The sequence below is a fragment of the Schistocerca serialis genome, chromosome 11 (assembly GCF_023864345.2).
Source record: "Schistocerca serialis cubense isolate TAMUIC-IGC-003099 chromosome 11, iqSchSeri2.2, whole genome shotgun sequence".
Classification (NCBI taxonomy): domain Eukaryota; kingdom Metazoa; phylum Arthropoda; class Insecta; order Orthoptera; family Acrididae; genus Schistocerca; species Schistocerca serialis.
Window position 1 is genome coordinate 37,261,825 of NC_064648.1, and position 19,219 is coordinate 37,281,043.

At 41.5% G+C, this 19,219-nt stretch overlaps 1 protein-coding gene across 4 annotated transcripts in view; it reads left to right on the forward strand.

Annotated features, from left to right (window-relative positions):
* Nucleotides 1–19,219, forward strand: part of LOC126426775 (zinc finger protein OZF-like) — a 162,700-nt gene that overhangs the window by 76,362 nt on the left and 67,119 nt on the right. For all 4 annotated transcript variants that reach the window (XM_050088767.1, XM_050088764.1, XM_050088765.1 and 1 more), the window contains exons 3-4: nt 1,237–1,308; nt 15,740–15,817. In XM_050088767.1, the coding sequence (XP_049944724.1) occupies nt 1,237–1,308; nt 15,740–15,817 (150 nt within the window). The remainder of the gene's footprint in view (nt 1–1,236; nt 1,309–15,739; nt 15,818–19,219) is intronic.

The following is a 19,219-nucleotide window of genomic DNA, read 5'->3' on the forward strand; positions in this document are numbered from 1 at the left end:
GTCGAGCTAAGGAATAAGTGTACAAGTTAAAACCGAAGGATATTGACAGTCTTGAATAAAGTATCTGTGAAGTGTTTGCAAATGTCCTTGTTGAGATGCTAGGAAAAGCCGTGGATTTTTTCCTAAAAGATTCAAGATTTATGTGGAAAATGTGGGTGCATAAATTGAAATGTAACTTAATAACCAAATGGTACACTGTAATAATATATTCAGTGGAAACAAAACTATGAAAAGATGTATTCTTTTTGAAATATTCACTGTTACAAATAGGTACCGACTTTACAAACATCCTGTACTTTCGATACCGCACTGTGTGCCTGGAGTGGCAGCAGGTGACATTTGATCTTGCTCCGGTCATTGCTCGTCGATGGAAATATGTACCTGTTGTCATTCGCACTGGAAAGATATCAGTGTAATTGCTGGTATTTGTAACACTACATTCTTACCAAGCGTTCGTGCCAATATTGTGAAAAGGAAAGTTGCTGCTCACCATATAGCGGAGATGCTATATGGCCTTACTGGCTGAAAGCTATTATTTGTGACAGTCTTCTTGTTGTGTCTGTCTGCGACTCAGCATCTCTGCTATATGGTGAGTAGCAACTTTCCTTTTCAAAGATGTTTGAGAATATTGTTTCAGGCCACTTCTGTACTAGCTGCTGGTAAACCTTTCAGGATGTGAGCTCGTGGTCCGAGAAACTCTTCTGTTCTTGGCGTTTTGCCCTGGACTGTGCCGGACATCTTCGGTTGTTCCTCCTCCGAGTCTTGCCGACCGACCGATCGGACGCCCGAGAGCGACATACGTACTGCAGGAAAGGGGGTGTTGTTGAAGTAATGTGTGATGAGCAGAGCCGCAGAATCGCTAGACAATTTTATCTTTGACAGGATGGCAATCGATAGTTAAGTCATATCTTTGACAAGGATTATGTCTGCTCATCACGTTACTTTGACCACGCCCCCTTTCGTACAGTATATATGTCACTCTCGGACGTCTGACCAGTCAGTCGGCAAGATTCGGCAGAGGAGCGCCTGAAGGTGTCCGGTGCAGTCCTGGATGAAATGTCAGGAACAAAAGAGTTTCTTGGACCACGACCTCACAGCCCGAAAGGTTTACCAGCAGCTATGTCATCCAGTCGTGAAAGCATTCATTCTACACTGCTGCACTGCTTTGACTATAATCTGGCACAGATGTTTTGCCACACATAAAAATACACTAATGTTGTTTTTTTTGTATTGCAGGGATATGAGTTTATGGCAGTGAAGCAGGAGCTACGTGAAGGCACTGAGGCGGATCTACTACGAATGGTGCAGGTATGAAACTTGCATTCTGTCCTCTGTAAGTGTTTCCTGGTCTTTCACCATTAGATATTCATGGAAAGTACTGTCATGTGACTGAGTGTAAGGCTGCCACTCCAAAGACTCCCACACTCCACTCCTCAGCCAGCCATACTATTTTCTCTTCCACCTACAAGTACTATCACCTTTGCAAGCTGTTTATAAATATGGAAACTGAAAACTTGTAGTGTGATTCGGACTTCCTGTACACTGTAGTTCTCCCTATCCATTCTTTAATTTAACATGTGCAGCTGATCCCGTGGAGAGCTTTCAAAAATTTGGAACAAGTTTTGGTAATAATTAATGGAGGGGAAAAGTATATCGTAGAAAATCTGTAAACTATACACGAGCGGAATGCCTCTGACAAACTTTCAGACGTGGTGGTGGTGGTAGTAGAAGTAGTAGTATGGTATTCTGCCTTATGGCAGGTCTTGTCATGGGTTAAGCTTCTTCCACTTTTGTCTGCCCATAGCCAGTCGTTTCATTTCTGAATATTTGTCTCCTTTTATATTGTTCAGCATTTGATATCTTCTTTTTCGTCTTCCCCTTTTTCCCCTCCACCATTCCGTCTATTCCTTCGGTAGTGGTTAATAAACAAGAAAAAGAGAAGAAAAGAAAAGAATAGGTTGAAAATGTGGGAAGAAATGGTGAATAAAAAGGGGGTTTTAAAATCGTTAATGACCGTGAAAAAGGGAAAGAATGAAGAGGAAATTGGACTTTGTATTACAGAAAAGTTATCGGACATCGTGATTCGGAAAAGCTATTGTTGGGGTGGTCCTTGCGGCGTTTCTGAGCATAAGTCAAAAAAATCTCCACTACAAAAATTATTTGAAGGAGAACAGAGAATAACAGAATGTGATTAACAGGGGGAAAGGGCATAGATAAGAGTTCATTTTTTAGTATGTTAACATGTCTTCTCTTGTGCGGCATCCAGGTCTTCTTCTCCAAAAATCACCTGCTTCATTTCTGCGTGAAAAGTCGTACGTGCTCCGAAATCTTACAATAAATTTCATTGTCCGGGAATTACTAATGTATACAAAAACCGTCTTGATATTAAATGCAATGCATTTTACGTTGCTGCTTCCATCCTCCAAATTTCATTCCACAATACGTCTGCACATCAATAAGTTTTTTCGTCTTAATCCGACCAAGACTAGCTAATAAATAAGTTCAGCTTCCACTCTCAAGAGACAAAAGAGTTACAATTTTAGTACTTTCATTTTCTTATATATTTTCTCTGCCATCGAGCGCTCGTACAGCTGCGACGGTATAATTTATATCTGGTGGAACGAGTGTAGTGCGGCAAAATTCAAAGTCCCACTACACTTCTTTGAATAAACAGTCCCTCCTCAAACAATGTCCAATCCATTTCCGTTTTGTCTCTCTGATGACTTTCAGCATGTTTCTTTCTTCTCCAACTCTTCTTAATATTTCTTCATTCCTTACTTGGGCTCCCCATTTCACTTCTTCCATTCTTCTCCATATCCACATCTCTACTGCCTCCAGATGTGGTAATGTGGACCAAAATGAGGAAAAATAAATCAAGTAAATGTGCACTCTAAAATTCGTACCTTAGGAGGTCCGAGCACTCCTCCATCTTTGGTGCAGTTAAACACATCTCCTGAAGAAGTGCTTGTAACTCTTAAGATATTCACCTTAAAGTCCATGTTTACTGGACATTTTGGTCCGTACTACCAACTGTGAAAGTTTATTGACGGAGTTCTGGTTTGGCCTGTGTTAACAGTTAATACGACTACTACTTCAAATGTACCTTTATACTTCAGAAAGTATTATTCTTTTACCTTTTTACTCATTTTAAGCCTCTCAAAAATGGATACTCTCTAAAGACTTTAGATGGTATAACTGTCTCGCTTTCACCAATTAAATATTTATTAATATCTTTAGCTATAGTATTCATTTTACAGTAACAGTTTGTTCTTGCCATGAACGGTATTAAGTGATATGACACAGTAGGAGGTACAAATGTCAGTTAACTAGTACAGTTTGTTTAATATGAGTGATGTTCATTTTTTACATTTGTGCAGTGTGTAAACAATATTTACAGGAAATGAGTACCAAAGCTATGGTACCGTGTCCCAATGAATTATACAAAGCTGTGTTGCTTTACTACCTGTTCAACAACAAAGATAAAAATAAATAACTTGTAATTGTTTCCAATATAATTTTAAGGTCTACTGTCAGTTTGTTAAAATCTTAACTGCCAAATAGGTATAGCGACAACTTTTGTGACCAAATGAAGGAGAGAAGGAACTTTCAGGACTGTGGTTTTGCAGCAGGGTAATGGCTGCCCTCATAGAAATGATGAACATCCTCTCTGATGAACACTCACCTCATAACAGGCAGATAGTGAAATCGGACCGCGTTCTGAGTAAAGACATTTCAACGGTCAAAATTTTATCAGTAAATTGCCGAAGTATTTGTAACGTAGGTCCCAAATTTATTTCCCGCAACAAAATTTCTCACACTCTGATTATTCTTGGGACCGAGATGAGACTGAAGTCCAAAGTAGATATCTCAGAGATATTTAGCGAGTCATGTGTAGCGGGACTTTGAATTTCACCGCGCTACACTCATCCCCTCAGATATAAATTATACCATCGCAGTGGTATAATGCTCGACGGCAGAGAAAATATTAAAACTGTAACTCTTTTTTTTGTTTTCTATCCATTTCTTTATTGTTTCTCAAGAGCAGAAGCTTAAGGCAGACGTAAAAAAAACTTACTAGCTAATCTTGATCTGATTTTAATGTGTAGACGTATTGTGGAAGTTGTTATGAAATTCGGAGGATGGAAGTAGCAAAGTAAATTAAATTGCAATCAGTATCAAGATGATTTTCATTTGTATAAATTAGTGATTCTTGGACAACTGCAAGATTTCGGAGCTACTACTTTCACGCTGAAATGAAGTAGGAGATTTTTGAAGACCTGGATGCCGCACGAAAGAAGACATGTTAACATGGTAAACGATGAACTCTTATCTACGCCATTTCCCTCTGTCAGCTGCATTTTGTTATTCTCTGTTCTTTTTCAATAATTTTTGTAGTGGAAATTGGTTTAATGTTTGCTCAAAAACGCCACAAGGACCACCCCAACAATAGCTTTTCTGAATCACGAAGTCCTATAGCTTTTCTGTAATACGAAGTCCAATTTGCATTTCATTCTTTCCCTTTTTCACGGTCATTAACGATTTTAAAACCCCCTTTTTATTCACCATTTCTTCTCACATTTTCAACCTTTTCTTTTCTTCTCCTTTTCTTTTTTATTAACCACTACACGTGGAACGTATATCAAAAAGACAGATTTAACGCCACAGGAGGGGGGGAGTGTTCATTGCAGTTGACAAAAAGTCTCTATTGAGGTCGAATTGGACTGTGACATTGAGGTTATCTTATTGCATATAACAGGTCTAAGGAAAGCAAATTAATTATTGGACGTTTGTACCGGCCACCCGATTCTGCTATGACAGTTTTAGAATCATTCAAAGATAATCTATGGTCAGTATCGTGGAAATACCCAGACTGTGCAGTATTAGTTGGAAGAAATTCCAACCTACCAGGTATATACTGTGACGTCTGTGGATTCATTGCAGATGATTCAGAGCTACAGGCATGTGATGTACTTTTGAAAATGTTTTCGTAAAACTGTCTTGAGCAGCTGGTTCGACAGCCAACACACAATGGATGTGTTTTTGAACTTGCAGCCAAAAACAGGCCTGACCGTATCAGTGGCTCAGTGACTCTGACGTAATCATAGTGACTGTTGTTGTTGTTGTTGTTGTTGTGGTCTTCAGTCCAGAGACTGGTTTGATACAGCTCTCAACGCTACTCTGTCCTGTGCAAGCCTCTTCATCTCCGAGTAACTACTGCAGCCTACATCCTTCTGAATCTGCTTAGTGTATTCATCTCTTGGTCTCCCTCTAGGATTATTACCCTCCACGTTGCCCTCCAATACTAAACGGGTGATCTCTTGGTGCCTCAGAACATGTCCTACCAACTTATCCCGTCTTCTACTCAAGTTTTGCCACAAATTTCTCTTCTCCCCGATTATATTCGATAGTGACTATGGCTACTAAAGTTAATAAATCAGTCACAAAGGGTAGGAGAGTATTCCTGTTAGAAAGAGCAGATAAGCTGTTGTTAGTATTCCGTTTAGAGACTGAATTGAAATCATTTACTTCCAGTAGAGGAATTGTGGCCACAGTTGAAACAGATTGTAAATGAAGCTCTGGAGAAGAATTTGGCAGATAAGTTAATTAAGAATGCGAAAGACCCACTTTGGTCTAACAAAAATAGTTGAAAAATCCTAAGGAAGTGAAGGCCATTGCATTGTCAGTTGAAAAGAGAATGTGCAGACGATGACAGTCTAAAGTTAGCAGGGATTTGTACAGCTTTAAAAAGATCGATGCACAAAGCATGCAACTACTACTGCTGTCATACTTTAGCAAAAGATTTTGCTGGGAACCTGAGAAAATTCTGATCTTATACAAAATCTCTAAGTGGGTCTAAGACTTCCATCCAGTCAGTTGTTGACCAGTGTAGTGTGACAGTAGAAGATAGCAGAAGGAAAGCTGAAGTTTTAAATTTTGTGTTTAAGAAATCATTCACACGGGAGAATCATACAAACATATCGTCATTTGACGACGGCACTGACTGTTGTATGGAAGAACATAGTAATAGGCATTCCTGGAATAGAAAAACAACTGGAAGAGTTGAAAACAAATAAGTTGCCGGGTCCAGATGGAATCCTAATCTGGTTTCATAAAGAGTGCATTGGACCCTTACTTACCTTGCATTTATCATGAATGTCACCCCGTGCAAAGTCCCAAGCGACTGAAAAAAGCACACGTGACTCCTGTATGGAAGAATGGTAAAAGAGTGGACCCAAAAAATTACAGACCAACATCTTTAACATCGGTTTCCTGCGGAATTCTTTAACATATTCTCAATGTGAATACAATAAATTACCTCGAGACAGAAAAGCTTCCGTCAATGAATCGACGCAGTTTTATAAAGCATCGCACATGGAAAACTTGGCTTGCCCTGTTCTTACATGACATGCTGCGAAGGGCAAGTTCCAGATTCGATATTCTTAGATTTCCAAAAAGCATTCGACACAGTGCCCCTCCGCAGGGTTTAACAAAGGTACGAGCATATGGGAATAGGTTCCCAGATATGTGAATGGCTGAAAGACACATTTACCCATGAAATAGTACAAGCCCTAAATAACAAATTATCACCAGTTGATATCTTTTGTGATCTTTCCAAGGCATTTGACTGTGTGGACCATGTCACACTCTAAGAAAAACTCAGATTTTATGGAATTGAATGCTATACACACAGCTGGTTTGAATCGTACTTAATGAATAGAAAGCAAAAAATTGTGCTGAATAGCACAAATAATGTGGGGAGGGTGGTAAATTCTAGTGAATGGGGAGTTATCACAAAGGGAGTCCCACATGGTTCAATTTTGGGTCCTCTGCTGTTACTTATTTGTGTGATTGACCTTTCACTTAACGTTCAGCAAGCGGAACTAGTACTTTTTGCAGATGACATGAGTGTTATAATAAATCCCATTCCAGAAAAATCAGCTGAAGATATTGTTAAAGATGTCTTTCAAAGAATTATTAAGTAGTTTTCAGAAAATGGACTCCCCCTTAATTTTGAAAATGCTCACTATATCCAGTTCTGTACACCGAATAGAGACATACTGACAATTGATGTAGCATATGAACAGGGCTCAGTTAACAGGGTAGATTTGTCCAAATTTTTTGGGTGTTCACATTGATGACAACTTGAACTGGAAGAAGCATATTACTGAGCTTCTCAAACAATTAAATTCAGCTTCTTTTGCTCTTCGTATAATCGCTAGTCTCGGTAATAAACAGATCAGCCTCCTAACGTACTTTGCATATTTTCGATCAATAATGTCTTATGGAATAGTTTTCTGGGGTAACTCACCAATTAGACATAATGTATTGATTACACACAAGAGAGAAGTGGGAATAATTAGTGGTGATCACCCAAGGATGTCATGTAGGAACCTTTTCAAGGAGTTAGGTATTTTAACTGCACCATCAGAGTATATATATTCGCTAACGAAAATCGTTACTAATAATCCATCTCAGTTTGCGAAGAACAGTGATGTTCATACATACAACACTAGAGGGGAAAAATGGCCTTTCCTATCCGTTATTGAAGCTGTCAGTTGCTCAAAAAAGGGTACACTATTCAGCAATAAAAATCTTTGATCATTTGCCCAACAGCATAAAGTTTCTGGCAGGTAGCAGATCAAGTTTTAAATCTAGCTTAAAATCATTTCTTTTGGACAACTGCTTCTTTTCCATGGACAGAGCTTCTGTTTCAGGACTGGTAAAAAAAAAAAAAAAAAATAAAATAAAAAAAAAATGTATGTGTCTGACGTATGACTTGTTCCACATCATATTGATAAACTAATTGGGAAAATGATCTATGGAACATTACATAACTAAACTAAACTAAACTTCTTAAGTAACAGAATCAGTACGTTGTCCTCGACTGTGTGTGTTCATCAGGGTATCATCAGAAGTGTCTCAGGGAAGTGTTGTAGGGTCGCTGTTATTTTTTATATACATGAATGATCTGGTGGGCAGGTTTGCAGCAGTCTGTGGTTGTTTGCTGATGATGCCGTGGTGTAGGGGAAGGATCATTGTTGAGTGACTGTAGGAGGATAAAAAATGACTTACGCAAAATTTCTAGTTGGTATGATGAATGGCAGCTAGCTGTAAAAGTAGAAAAATGTAAGTTAATGCAAATGAGTAGGAAAAACAAACCTACAATGTTCGGATGCAGCATTAGTAGTCTCCCCTTAACACTGTCACATTGTTGAAATGTCTGGCATAACTTTGAAAAGCAATATGAAATGGAACGAGCATGTGAGACTTGTGGTAGGAAAGGCAAATGTTGGACTTCAGTCTATTGGGAGAATTCTAGGAAAGCACGGTTCACCTGTAAAGGAGACCGCATATAGGACGCCGGTGTGACCTGTTTTCGAGTACTGCTCGAGTGTTTTGGATCCGTACCGGGTCGGATTAAAGGAAGACATCGAAGCAATTAAGAGGTCGGCTGGCAGATTTGTTGCCGGCAGGTGGTAGGTTTGTCACTGGTAGGTTCGAACGGCACTCGAATGTTACTGACGTGCTTCAGGAACTGAAATGGCAATCCCTGGAGCTGAGACGATATTCTTTTTGAGGAACACTATTGACAAAATTTAGAAAACTGCCATTTGAGGCTAACTGCAGAATGTTTCTGCCGCCTCCAACATACATTGCGCATAAGGACCACAGAGATAATGTTTGAGAAATTAGTGCTCGTACGGAGGCATACAGAGAGTTGTTTTTCACTCGGTCTGTTTGCGAGTGAAAGGGGAAAGGAAACTACTAGATAGTGTCGGAAGTTCCATGCGGCTTTTCGCGGATGATGCTGTAGTATACAGAGAAGTTGCAGCATTAGAAAATTGTAGCGAAATGCAGGAAGATCTGCAGCGGATAGGCACTTGGTGCCGGGAGTGGCAACTGACCCTTAACATAGACAAATGTAATGTATTGCGAATACATAGAAAGAAGGATCCTTTATTGTATGATTATATGATAGCGGAACAAACACTGGTAGCAGTTACTTCTGTAAAATATCTGGGGGTATGCGTGCGGAACGATTTGAAGTGGAATGATCATATAAAATTAATTGTTGGTAAGGCGGGTACCAGGTTGAGATTCATTGGGAGAGTGCTTAGAAAATGTAGTCCATCAACAAAGGAGGTGGCTTACAAAACACTCGTTCGACCTATACTTGAGTATTGCTCATCAGTGTGGGATCCGTACCAGATCGGTCTGACGGAGGAGATAGAGAAGATCCAAAGAAGAGCGGCGCGTTTCGTCACAGGGTTATTTGGTAACCGTGATAGCGTTACGGAGATGTTTAGCAAACTGAAGTGGCAGACTCTGCAAGAGAGGCGCTCTGCATCGCGGTGTAGCTTGCTCGCCAGGTTTCGAGAGGGTGCGTTTCTGGATGAGGTATCGAATATATTGCTTCCCCCTACTTATACCTCCCGAGGAGATCACGAATGTAAAATTAGAGAGATTAGAGCGCGCACGAAGGCTTTCAGACAGTCGTTCTTCCCGCGAACCATACGCGACTGGAACAGGAAAGGGAGGTAATGGCAGTGGCATGTAAAGTGTCCTCCGCCACACACCGTTGGGTGGCTTGCGGAGTATCAATGTAGATGTAGATGTAGACTATTAGTTGTGCAGGATACCCTCCGTCACGCACTGCACGGTGGCTCAGGGAGTCTGTATGTAGATGGTAAACTGTGAAATCCAATATATTTGAAATTGTAGATCACCTGCTATAGAGTTCTGACATTGCTCCGGAAGATTTCTACCCTTTTTGTTCGACAGATGAGCACGTGGTCGAATAAGAGTTTCTGTCAAATGACGAGATTGTGGAGGCGGTACCACAAAGCTGTTTTCTGGATGGTTGAAGGAAACTTGTCAGGAGATGGGCCACCTACATAATGGTTAAGGGAGACCGTGTAGAGAAATGATGTTATTTGCAGTGTTATTTTTTCCATAACTTGTGACCAAATTTCCTGAGCCGACAACCAGAAAAGTTTCTGTTGTATCATGAAAAACCCTGTGAATACTTCGTGCAATAAAAGCTTTGACCGGTTCCTCACCATGCTGGTAATTTGTCAGAAATGTCCCTCTCTCTCCACTCAAATTGCCGCCCTTCACGGGCTGCCAACAAGGGCAGTGTCACAACTCTAGTGAATGACGACTCGTCTTCCAAAACTCCTACAGTTTACTTTTCTATTTCTCAGTGATTGCAGTGGCTTCTTACCACCATCCGTGTGCACAATACCCAGTGTTTAAAAGTGAATGTTGGGGTTTAAAGCTTTGTAGCATTTATTAAATTCTGCTTACAGTTTTTATTACATTAAATTAAAAGGCAACTCGAGCAGTTTTACAAAGTTTGCAGTTGTTACGAGATCTAAAGCCTCCGGACTATGATTTACATTCCAACTTTGGAAACAAAGTGTTGTTGCATGAAGATGATTTCCTGTATTGTGTCACCTTCAGTGATAAATTCAGGTTTCACTTAAGTGTAAATGTGGACACACAATGTGCGCATCGCATCAGTGGGTCAGCAAATCCCCAAGAGATGGTCCAGTTACAACAAATTGAATGTTTTTTGTGCCATATTCTGGTGGAAAGTTTATGGGCTTTTCTTCTTTGGTGAAGCAAAGTGCTGTTTCTTATATTGATGCACTAAAACTGTGGCTCTTTCCTCATTTGGGAGAAACTGGATCACAGAATTACATTTGGCTGCAAGATGGTGCACCACCTCACAGGTATGTGGTATTACTTGGAACTTGGTACAGGATTGGCTAGATGATGATGATGATGATGATGATGATGATGATGTACAAGACTCCAGGATTGGTCACGGGGGCAGACAACACATCTCGTTTCACACGGACTCCACGTTCACCTGCTCCGACACCAAGCAATTTTTACCTTTGGGAGCTTGTAAAGGATCACGTGTATGTGCTTCTGTTACTTGCCGATCTATCCGACACAAGAAACAGTTGTTGCAACCATTACTCCAGGCACACTGATCAATGTTTGGCCGGCCGCTGTGGCCGAGTGGTTCTAAGCCCTTCAGTCCGGAACAGCACAACAGCTACAGTTGCAGGTTCGACTCCTGCCTCTCGCACGGATGTGTGTGCTGACCTTAGGTTAGTTAGGTTTAAGTAGTTCTAAGTTCTAGGGGACTGATGACCTCAGATGTTAAGTCCCATAGTGCTCAGAGCCATTTGAACCATCAAGGTTTGGGGAGGACTCATCTATTGATTGGGTGTGTACTTTAATGATGAATCGTGCTGACATTGAGCACTTTTTGTCCTTAACAGTCAACAGAACCCACTTTTTCACTATTAAGAAGTGTTTTATTTAAAATTGTTTCATCAGTTTATGTGGTTGGCAATGCGTAATACAGGCTTTATCTTGTCCTGGTATTGTAGAAACTATGCCACTTTTTGATTTGAGATGTTTTACCTATATTCTGGAAGAACACTTGTGAGGGCAAAAATGTGTGTCCCTGAGAAAGCTTTGCAGCGCGTCGAGAGAACAAAGTGAACGATAAAATTGGATTAAGAAGAGAAAAACGTACTTTGACACGAACGAGTTCAGTGAGTCGGCTTAACGTGCAATGTTTGAGGATGACATGTCTGTCGCTTGCCGATCACGATGTCAAAGTTTTCTTCCCGAGAAACTTTGGCATCGACTTGTCGTTCGGTTACATTCAGAATCGGTGTGGATGCCTCCTCTTTGAAATACTTTGTGTAATATTTTTGGTGTGTCTCACTGTTTTTTGTTGTGTGATCTTTCAGAAAAATTATATATCTTCAGTTTTGACTGTCACCGACTGAAGATGCTGTTAAAATTCCCAAATGAGAGAATTGCAGGAAAGCTTTCCGTCCATCTTGAGTCGTACAAATTTGTAATGAATTTCTTCACTGATAATTTCTATGACATTAGCCACATAGTAAGGTCAGAAGATGTTGTCAGACTTGTTGTTTACACGTGAGAGTTCGTCTTTACCAATCCTAGTATTTATCACACTGAATTCCTGCTAATCTGGCCCTCAGAAGTCCAGCCCCTCAGTAATCCGGCCCACATCTGGCCTCTAGTCGTTCAAGTAGATAATGAATTATTGTGTGCAACAACATTGTTAGTTAATTACAATGTCAAACAATGCTACATGTGTTTGAAATTGCAGCTTCCTTTATGGTTCAGTATCACGGCTTCTAAAACACACTATGCTAGACGTCGAGCAGGATGTTGAAACTACAGGGAAGAAGAACTGACATTCTTCCTGGAAAGCAGTTGCTGCCAAGTACAGTGCTGGATGAGCAGCTGTTTGTGACCAAACTGTAATAGACGAAGAACAGTTGAAAGAGTACAACAAAGTTGTGATGAAGGAGAGGAAATATGAGGAGAGAACACTGCTGGTGCCGAACCTGCAGACATCTCCCTGGAGTACATTATGCAACAGCCTGAAATGTGCAGTATCGATGTAATGCTTGTAAAGCCGAGTGTGATCAGGTGTACTGCCATGGCATATCGTCATTGTGACAATTATTCTCCATCTGTCGTAAGAATAAATCTCGTTTAAGTAAACATTACACTATGTAAACATTACACTATGTCTTCTTCTCTCTCTGCTGGCCCCTCATTGGATTTCGTTTCATGTGGAGCAGAAGCTGAGCTGCCTCGAATACACTCGAGTGTGATAATGCGTATTTGTTTCGTGCTCTGCATTATGCATACGTCGGCTCAGCGACGATATGGGGCGACAGGTTGCAGTGCATTTAACTTGGGCAGCACTGACCAGACAAGTGATCCAGCTAACCCGCAGTGAAGTAACAGTTGCAGTGAAGACATAAAGAGAGATGAGCAAAGAAACAATATAGCTTTGAATGTCATTTAATTTTAAACAGAAGGAAGTAATATATGGCAAAACTCTGGTGATACGCTTCTTAGGTGAGCAGACAGAAAACGTGACATGCTCTGGATGTTAGCTAACATAGACACGGGTTCCCAGGTAGATGCCGTGTTTCTCGACTTCCGCAAGGCGTTCGATACAGTTCCCCACAGTCGTTTAATGAACACAGTAAGAGCATATGGACTATCAGACCAATTGTGTGATTGGATTTAAGAGTTCCTAGATAACAGAACGCAGCATGTCATTCTCAATGGCGAGAAGTCTTCCGAAGTAAGAGCGATTTCAGGTGTGCCACAGGGGAGTGTCGCAGGACCGTTGCTATTCACAATATACATAAATGACCTTGTGGATGACATCAGAAGTTCACTTTTTGCGGATGATGCTGTGGTATATTGAGAGGTTGTAACAGTGGAAAATTGTACTGAAATGCAGGAGGATCTGCAGCGAATTGACGCATGGTGCAGGGAATGGCAATTGAATCTCAATGTAGACAAGTGTAATGTGCTGCGAATACATAGAAAGAAAGATCCCTTATCATTTAGCTACAATATAGCAGGTCAGCAACTGGAAGCAGTTAATTCCATAAATTATCTGGGAATATGCATTAGGAGTGATTTAAAATGGAATGATCATATTAAGTTGATCGTCGGTAAAGCAGATGCCAGACTGAGATTCATTGAAAGAATCCTAAGGAAATGCAATCCGAAAACAAAGGAAGTAGGTTACAGTACGCTTGTTCGCCCACTGCTTGAATACTGCTCAGCAGTGTGGGATCCGTACCAGATAGGGTTGATAGAAGAGATAGAGAAGATCCAACGGAGACCAGCGCGCTTCGTTACAGGATCATTTAGTAATCGTGAAAGCGTTATGGAGATGACAGATAAACTCCAGTGGAAGACTCTGCACGAGAGACGCTCTGTAGCTCGGTACGGGCTTTTGTTGAAGTTTCGAGAACATACCTTCACCGAGGAGTCGAGCAGTATATTGCTCCCTCCTACGTATATCTCGCGAAGAGACCGTGAGGATAAAATCAGAGATATTAGAGCCCACACACAGGCATACCAACAATCCTTCTTTCCATGAACAATACGAGACTGGAATACAAGGGAGATCCAATAGAGGTACTCAAGGTACCCTCCACCACACACCGTCAGGTGGCTTGCGGAGTATGGATGTAGATGTAGATGTAGAACATAACGCTGTAATTAAAAACAAGAGTGATGAAAATTGCTGACTTCAACAAGTGTAATTTTTCTTCACGAGCTATGTGTGGCATAAAAGCCCACTGCTGATTTCCCGTGTAGTTAAATATTGATGCCACCGAGGGTATTACAGTCAGTCATCTGGTAATCTCCGTACTCCTTCCATATTGTACTCCGAGCAGTACGGTACATTTTGGAAGTTCACGTTGATAACGAGACGATCAGCAACAGAATCCCAAGCCACCAAAAACACATTTCTTCCTCCTCCTCTTTTATGACGTACTGTTCTGCATTTCGCCATTGTTCTGCTGTGATGTGTCACAAAACTTTGTGCATTATTTCCATTTTGTGCATTTGGCAGTTTGTTATTTCTCTCAACAAATCACTTAACTTGACTGCAGATCAATTCTGTTGGGTTCAGTTGCAGTGTTATGTGACAACAGTAAAAATGCCGCATTTGCAGTGTGCTTGACACTGTGAACATTATAGTTTTCCATTTTTCTACACGCTTATTACTCTGGCTCATATGAGACCACATCTGTCCTACAAAACAATGTGCATATTCAAATAAAGAGTATTTGATTTTTAATTTTTCTCCAAAAAATTTAGCTGTGTAATGTTTTCTTAACTTCAACAATCTCTGACAATTCTTTATAAAATATTAATAATTAAGAATATGTACTTGCAATGAAAACCAGAATTTTGCTTGCAATATGTAATTAGAAACTAGAAGATGTGTATATTTCTTGAAAAGTGCTGGTTAAGTATGCCTTAATTAACATATATTTGATGAATATCACATTTAAATGATTTAGGTATTCAAACAGGAAAAAATCATAGACAACAACGTGTTTTGAACCGTCGCCTGCCAGCATACACAATTGTCGTTCAGTGACACTGTTCTTTACACCATGCATGTAATTACAATTCTTTCCCTTATATTTATTTCTTAGGTTTTCTCGAAAAATATCAATGCTGCTTTTTCTGTACAATCTTGTGAAAAACATTAAGAACAACTTGTTTCTTACCATAAATGGTGCTACATGAGAAGTTCACTACAAAGCAATTCACAGTACACATGAACAATAAGACAATCAGAGCACAAGCAGGATTTACAGAGATTTGTGACAGTACATAATTTTTGAAATACAAATTATGTAACGAAAATAAGATTAAGAAAAATGTTGATGGCTGTTAATACGTCAGAAATTCTTAAAGGTTCTTTTACAGTAACGTAGTAGTAAGATATCTAATACGGACCTACTTCCAAGAGCGGAACACCAATGTACGAGAGCTATGGGTACTGACCAATCAGTGCATTTGTGTTTTTGTATATCAGGTTTGTGAATGAAGTATACAAATTTGCGACACGTTTTGTAGTGAGTGATACTACTGTGTATATACACACACTTGAGGATTAAGTTTTCTGTGAAAGGAATGTCTCTTTGGATTTAATAAAATGTAATCACTATGTGTTAACACTAAGTTTAATACACTCTCAATAATCCTGCACTCCCACCAATCCAGCACCTGTGCTTGCAAGGAATCACCAGATTAACAAGAGTCTGGTGTACTTCCATTGTTATTTACAAAACAAATAATGCAATTCCTAAATCATTTTGTAATGCTGTATCTTTTGTTGCAGGAACCAGAGTGTATTATTGTGCAAAAGCTGGAACCGGGTGACTACGATTTGCAACTCGGAGAGTCGGACACTGCGCAGGTAGGAAAGATTTTGCACTCTGACATACTTTTCTCATTTTTGTCTTCTTTCCCATTTATTTCTGATTTTGAGACACAGTTCTGTAGTGATAGCAAAACTTGATGCTAATTTTTTATCACACTTCTTTTCTTGTCTGTAGCTTGTCAAGCTCGAACCAATGTTATCTTGATCCACTGGGTAGCACCGTAGACCTGATGAAAAACCTTGGACCGACAGCCACTTGAAGATAAATGTCAACTGTCAGATAAAAGCCTGCTTTCAATGTTGCTTGAAACAGTGTTAAGTGACAGATCTAGAAATCTAGTACAGTCCTCTGATACTGGTGCCGTAGAGTAAAATAGACGAGATTATCATAATTACGACGTACACAGGGGAATTTAAACACTCATTCTTCCTGCATTTCATACAGAAAGGAAACAGGAAGCAACCATAATAACTGGTGTATTGGGAAGACCGCTCTCCTGTGCACTTTGCAAGGTACACGTGTAGAGTTGATGGCATTGTACAGGTTTGATATTGGAGGAGGAAGGAGAAAATGCACTTCGAGAAAGTGGGTGTTTGTTAAAGTAGTGTGAAGTCTTTAGTGTATTGCACTGTCAGATGTTGTATAGAGTTTAATGTTGAGAAATTCTCGGAGAAAATGTCAGTGACTGCAAGTTTGAGTCGGGTTGGCGGTATGACGAGATGGCCTAACAGCTGAGGCAGAAATATGTGATCAAAGTATGAGTCTGAATCCCAGTATTTAGTAAATTTTTGGTACATAAAATGTAACAAAACGGTTCCAGACACCTTTTCAGGTCTCAAACATCTACGACTATGTATGCAGACCGGAGTAGCAAATGAAAATTAGTAGAGAGGCTGGAATTTGAAACAGGACCTCCCGGTCGCTAGGAAGAAACACTAACTGCTGAGCCACTCGGGCACAGTGGCTTTGCACAACTGCGCTGACTACCGTAGCACACCTCCCTCCTCCTCCATTTGTACCGGTCCCTCGTCCGTTCGAAACTTGACTGAGGGTGTTTTGTCGATGCGTCTGCACGCCCGTCCCTCTTATACCGTCTCGACCCTATCCACCGTCGTGGCACCTGTTTGGCCACGGGCGCCTCTTACCCCAGCCGAACTACCACCGTCGTACCGCCGTAACTTTCTCCTCAGCAGGTACGCGTGCCGTTCGTCTGCGGTGCGTGGCCGCCCGTCCTGTGCCTCCTTCGATAATTTCTTTGATCGCCATTGTGGGGCGTGTCCCTCTTCCCTGTTAACTCCTGGAGTCCGCTTTCGGCACTTGATACGGCAGCTTAACTTCACACTACCTGCAACTTTCCCGGTGGGTGTGAACCCTTCCCCGCCTCGGTTTTGTGAAGCGGCCCGTGTTAACCTCGGCCTTCGCTCATTTCCTAAGGACACTATTACAGCCTGGGTCTACCGCCTTCAGTTTCGCAACCCTCGCACGGAACTTCGTGATAGTACCTTTGCGTACACTGGTAGCTCTCTGACTGACCGTGGGGTCTGGTGTGCCTTCATTATTGGCACTCGTGTCTTTAGATGTCGGCTTCTGGCGCACTGCTCAGTATGTACAGCCGGGCTCTTCCCCCCGTATTGGGCCACGGAGTACGTCTAGTGACACAGCCTTTTGGATTGTGTCCTCTGCTCGGACCCGGTCGGTGCCCTTCAAAGTCTCTCTGCACCGTACACTGCCCATTCCTCAGTGCAGCGGATCCAGAAAAACTGTCACTGGCTCACTCTCGGTGGACCACTGTGACGTTTCTGTGGGTCCCCGGTCACGTCAGTCTGCCAGGACGCGAGGTTGCCGACGCTGCTGCCGAGGCTGCAGTCCTCGTACCTCGGCCCGCTAATTCCTGTATTCCCTCTGACGATGTCCGTGTTGCCGTCTATCAGGAGGTGGTGCCCCTTTGGCATTGCCAACGGTCCTCTCTACACGGGAATAAGCTCCGTCTTACGAAACCTCTCACAGCGGCTCGGACGACCTCCTCTCGGCCCTCTCGTTGGGAGGAAGTCATTTTAACTAGGCTACGTATTGGGCACTGCCTATTTAGCTATCGTCTTTTGACATGTGGTGCTACCTCACCTTTTTGTAAACATTGCGCACAAGTTTTAATTGTTCGCCACTTCCTGACCGAATGCCCATTTTTTTAACTGTCTGTGTTCCCGCTCGGGTTTGCTGTCGGCCGTTTCAGCAAACGGCGTGCGTTCTGTCGACCGTGCATTACTTTTTATCTGCCGAAACAATATGGCAGAGGCCATTTAATTTTTGGTTTTGGACTCCTATTTATGTATGGTGTCTTTTTCAATCCTTTCTCCACTTGCCTGTTTTTAGCTGCCTTCTCTTATGTCAATTGGGACTGACATATAGTTGTTTTTTAACTCCTCTGTGTCTTCATGTTCTGTAGTTTTGTCTTGGGTGCGTACGATCCCAGCTGTTTTTTGCGCCTTAAAGTAAAACAAAACAAAAACCAATGCCTCCCTCCTTAGTCCGACTTGCCGTCACTCCTCAGCCCACTCGGTACTTCCTCTAAACTCGAGCAGTGCTGCAGAGACTGCCCGACTCTGTCTGAATGGCGCCTCGGCGTTGAACGAAATGGGGGATCTCGCCAGTGCCCCAGAGGTGGGTGCATTAATAAAATGAAACTATTTACTTCCAGAGATTTTTTCACGTGTCAAACATCTATAATGTTTATATGCAGACTGTAGTGCTCAGAATGAGATTCTCACTCTGCAGCAGAGTGTGCGCTGATATGAAACTTCTTGGCAGATTAAAACTCTGTGCCGGACCGAGACTCGAACTCGGGACCTTTGCCTTTCACGGGCGAGTGCTCTACCAACTGAGCTACACAAGCACGACTCACGCCCCACCCTCACAGCTTTACTTCTGCCAGTATCTCGTCTCCTACCTTCCAAACTTTACAGAAGCTCTCCTGCGAACCCTGCAGAACTAGCACTCCTGAAAGAAAGGATATTGCGGAGACATGGCTTAGCCACAGTCTGGGGGACATTTCCAGAATGAGATTTTCACTCTGCAGCGGAGCGTGCGGTGATATGAAACTTCCTGTCAGATTAAAACTGTGTGCCGGACCGAGACTTTAACTTGGGACCTTTGCCTTCCACGGGCAAGTGCTCTACCATCTGATGGGTATCAGCTCAGCTACATGTACGTGTGCACCAGTTAGTGCGTGCTTGCCTTTAGCTTTTACAGTATTGTATGGCTTATGTTAAGTGGAAGCAGTTATCCTTTAGAATGACTTTCAGTGCCAACCGCTAAACACCCAATTCTTTAAAGAATTGCACTGAAATGTATAAAACAGCTTCAAAAACCTTATTACTTTACAAACAAGTTAATGTGTTAAATATTCGCTTCTAAGCATGTAAGAGAGAAAAATTTTAGGA